This window comes from Fomitiporia mediterranea, assembly GCF_000271605.1.
Source record: "Fomitiporia mediterranea MF3/22 unplaced genomic scaffold FOMMEscaffold_9, whole genome shotgun sequence".
Lineage (NCBI taxonomy): Eukaryota > Fungi > Basidiomycota > Agaricomycetes > Hymenochaetales > Hymenochaetaceae > Fomitiporia > Fomitiporia mediterranea.
The window spans coordinates 1,368,892-1,372,398 of NW_006760394.1; the positions used below are offsets into that span (position 1 = coordinate 1,368,892).

At 37.1% G+C, this 3,507-nt stretch overlaps 1 protein-coding gene across 1 annotated transcript; it reads left to right on the forward strand.

The window, feature by feature from the left end:
- Positions 1–2,531: 2,531 nt before the first annotated feature.
- FOMMEDRAFT_159219 (uncharacterized protein) lies at positions 2,532–3,471 on the forward strand (the record flags this gene model as incomplete). Its single annotated transcript, XM_007269211.1, has 5 exons — positions 2,532–2,714; positions 2,774–2,948; positions 3,001–3,063; positions 3,114–3,363; positions 3,426–3,471. 5 exons carry the CDS (start codon positions 2,532–2,534, stop codon positions 3,469–3,471), a joined length of 717 nt encoding a protein of 238 aa, XP_007269273.1.
- Between the last annotated feature and the right edge of the window lie 36 nt (positions 3,472–3,507).

The window sequence follows — 3,507 nt, forward strand, 5'->3', positions numbered from 1 at the left end:
CCTCAATTGAGGGGAGAAAATAGATGATACAAACAACAATACAAACAAGTGTTTAATAATTAAAAATAACAAAACAGACAATAGAATAATAAGAATGGACAACAATGATACAGACAATACTGATCCTAACAAAAAAGGAAAAGCAGTAGAACCAACAGAGTTAACAGACAACAAAGTTAAATTAACTGAAAAAGAAGTAGAACCTAAACTATGTTGATTGGAATGGAAACAGAAACTGACAGAATGTGCTATCAAGCTTGAACAATGCATGGAGAATAAATGTGTAACAAAACACATGTATGCACTTAGCAAAAAGGATGAAGATAATATTGCCATTCATTTAACAGAATTTAATACTAAAATAAGTGAAATACAATTGGATCCAACTTCATTTAATGAAGCAATCCAACATCTAGATTGTGATTCATAGATTACAGCTATGAAAGACAAAATAAAACAATTAGAAAATCATAATACATAGGAAATCATGAATCCACACAATAATATTAACATTATCAGAACACAATTTGTCTATAAAATAAAGCAATACACTAACAATAGCATAGAAAAATACAAAGCACAATTAGTAGTTTAAGGAAACTATCAGATTGACAGCCTTGACTATCATACAGACGATTTATTTGCTCCCACTGCTAGACTATCTACAGTGCAATTAATATTAGCATGGGTAGCATCTAATAATTATGAAATACATTAGATAGATATAAAATCAGTATATCTGTATGGACAATTAACAGAAGACAAAGAAATATATGTTAAACCTCCTCCAGGTAACTTAATAGATGGATTACAGAATGGACAAATATTACAATTACAAAAAGTGCTATACAGATTAAAACAAGCTGGTAGAAGATGGTATAAAACACTATCTAATATACTACTTAAATACAGATTAACAAAATCCAAACATGATAATACTGTATTCTTTGCAAAGAAGAAAGAAATAACTGTAACCATATTATTTGTACATGTTGACAATATTACTATTGCAGTAATGAATAATAATACTATTGTAATGATAAAACAATCTATTGCACATCATTTACAATATACAGACAGTGGCAAATTACACTTGCTACTTGGTATAGAGACTCAATACAACAGAGAGCATAGATTCATCAGGATGCATCAGACACATTATATTAATAGTATAATAGAATGTTACAAACTTACAAACAAACAAAGTGTACAAACACTCATACAGCCTGGTACACAATTAAAAACAGTATTACAAACTGATAACAATAGAGAACAAATGTCTGATATACTATACATGAACATGGTTGGTGCACTTAGATACATTGTAGACTGTACACAGCCAGATATAGCATTTACAACAAATCAGTTAGCTAAATACCTCAATGACCCTAGTATGGAGCATTATCTGGCACTTAAACATTGTTACATGTACTTAAAAACTATGAACAATGTCTGGCTCCAACTCAGCAGCACAAATCAATCAATATTGAACAGATATACAGACACAGACAGTATGATGCAAGAAGGGCATTGTGCAATATCAGGATACACATTTTACTTGAGTGATTCATTAGTTTTGTAGTCAAGTAAAAGACAAACACTAGTAGCAAATTCAACATATGAAGCTGAATTAATAGCTCTTGCAAGAGGAACACAGGAAGCAATTGCACTTACTCATTTAGCTGAAGAGATTCTGCAGGTCTCTGATACACCAATTAATATCTATTACAATAACAATACTGTTATACAAATGGTTACGTTGGACAAACTCAAATATTCGGAACGAACAAAGCATTTAGATCATAAGAAAGATTTTATTAAATGCTACATTGAGTTAGAGTACATAAATGCAAAATACATACAGACAAACAATCAACAAGCAGACATATTAACTAAAGCACTACATGTACCACAAGTCAAACATCTTACCAGTTTACTCAGACTAGTAAGAGTTTGAAGGGGAATATTATGAGATGATTAGTTCATCAACAGACAAACCACAAGACAATGACTTCATAATGTCTCAGTTAGAATACATACAATATAAGGACAAGAGACACTGAGCAGTCAATCATCACCTCACCCCTTGTCTATGCATGCCCCCCTTAAGTTTTCCCTCTCAACAAAAGCACACAGAGTGTAGTGTGTGAACTATGCACCTGAGATTACAGTTGACCTGTAGTGATGCACTCGACTGTGTTGGTACTACAGCTGGGGTTTTATCGTCACGTCAGAGTCGAAAGTCACACAGCAGACATATTAGAATATAACAAATAAACATATTCACATCATATGCTAAGCAATATTCTGAAGCAGGCCTTTGATTGGACAATAAGAATATGGTTTAGAATATGGGACAAATTTGTTTGTGTATCATATTCTAATATGTCTGCTGTGTCAAGTCTTCGTCACTGGTACGGAAGTCACACTCATGGGTTTGACCACGTGATCGATTGTGGTTTTTGAGACGCGCCGCGCGAGAGTATTTAAACTCAACTCCGGATCACCACACACGTTGTATCCCTTCCACTATGTCTTCCAGCACGTCTTCCGAACAGCAACGCTTTGTGGTTTTTTTCCTCTACAATGACAAGTCGGTACCTCAATCCTTTCTCATACCAAAGGATGCAGAGGTGAAGTACCTGCGAGTGGCAATTCGCGACGATCCGGATTTAAAGCATCATCTGGAAAACGAGACGCTACATCTTTATAGGGTTATTCTCAGCCATCTCCTACTCTGCCGTCGTGCTGGTAATTAACGTTGTTTATTCAGTGTGGTGAGCTGGACATGGAGCCACTCGATGCACTCTATCAATCCACTTTGAAGTGGCTTCGCGAAAATACAACTAGCAAGATGAACCTTGCGTATCCCCTCTCAGAATATTTTGCAGATGGCCCTGCACCTATGAAGAACAAGAAGGTAGATGTCATTGCTGTGACTGAATCCAGTGTGTATTTCGATCTCAACACATCTGCTGTATTCAACTGACTTCTCGCAAGTTTTGGAAAGCCTCGACAAGGTACCCGACCTCGCAGATATCCGTGCTTTCAAGATGACCGAAGGTACATTTTCCATTCATCAAATGTGCTTAATTAATGAAGCTGTCCACCAGAACGCCGAGCGCGTCCGGTTAGCAAAATCCGCCGTCTTCCATCTCCGTCTGAGGGTATCCGCGATGAGGCTGGAATAAAACAAAGCACTGATGAGAACCGCGGTGTGCATGCTCATCGTCCGGCTTCCAATTACGGACCACCAACGGCACTCTTCAACCATGCCCTCGCCAGGCTTAAACACCGCCTGCAGCATCTTGATGAACAAGCAGAGTTGGAGCCGCCCCCTAATATGCTCTTCACTTGCCACCAGTTCATTCTCACATCTTGTGACGTACACAATAGTGAAAACGACCGAGAACTTGCTTTGACAGGGTTTCCTCAATGTGTTGGTTGGTGCCGATATGTCGCCAAAATTAAAGACCGAATCTGGCACAGCACAGCCAGATGCTATTT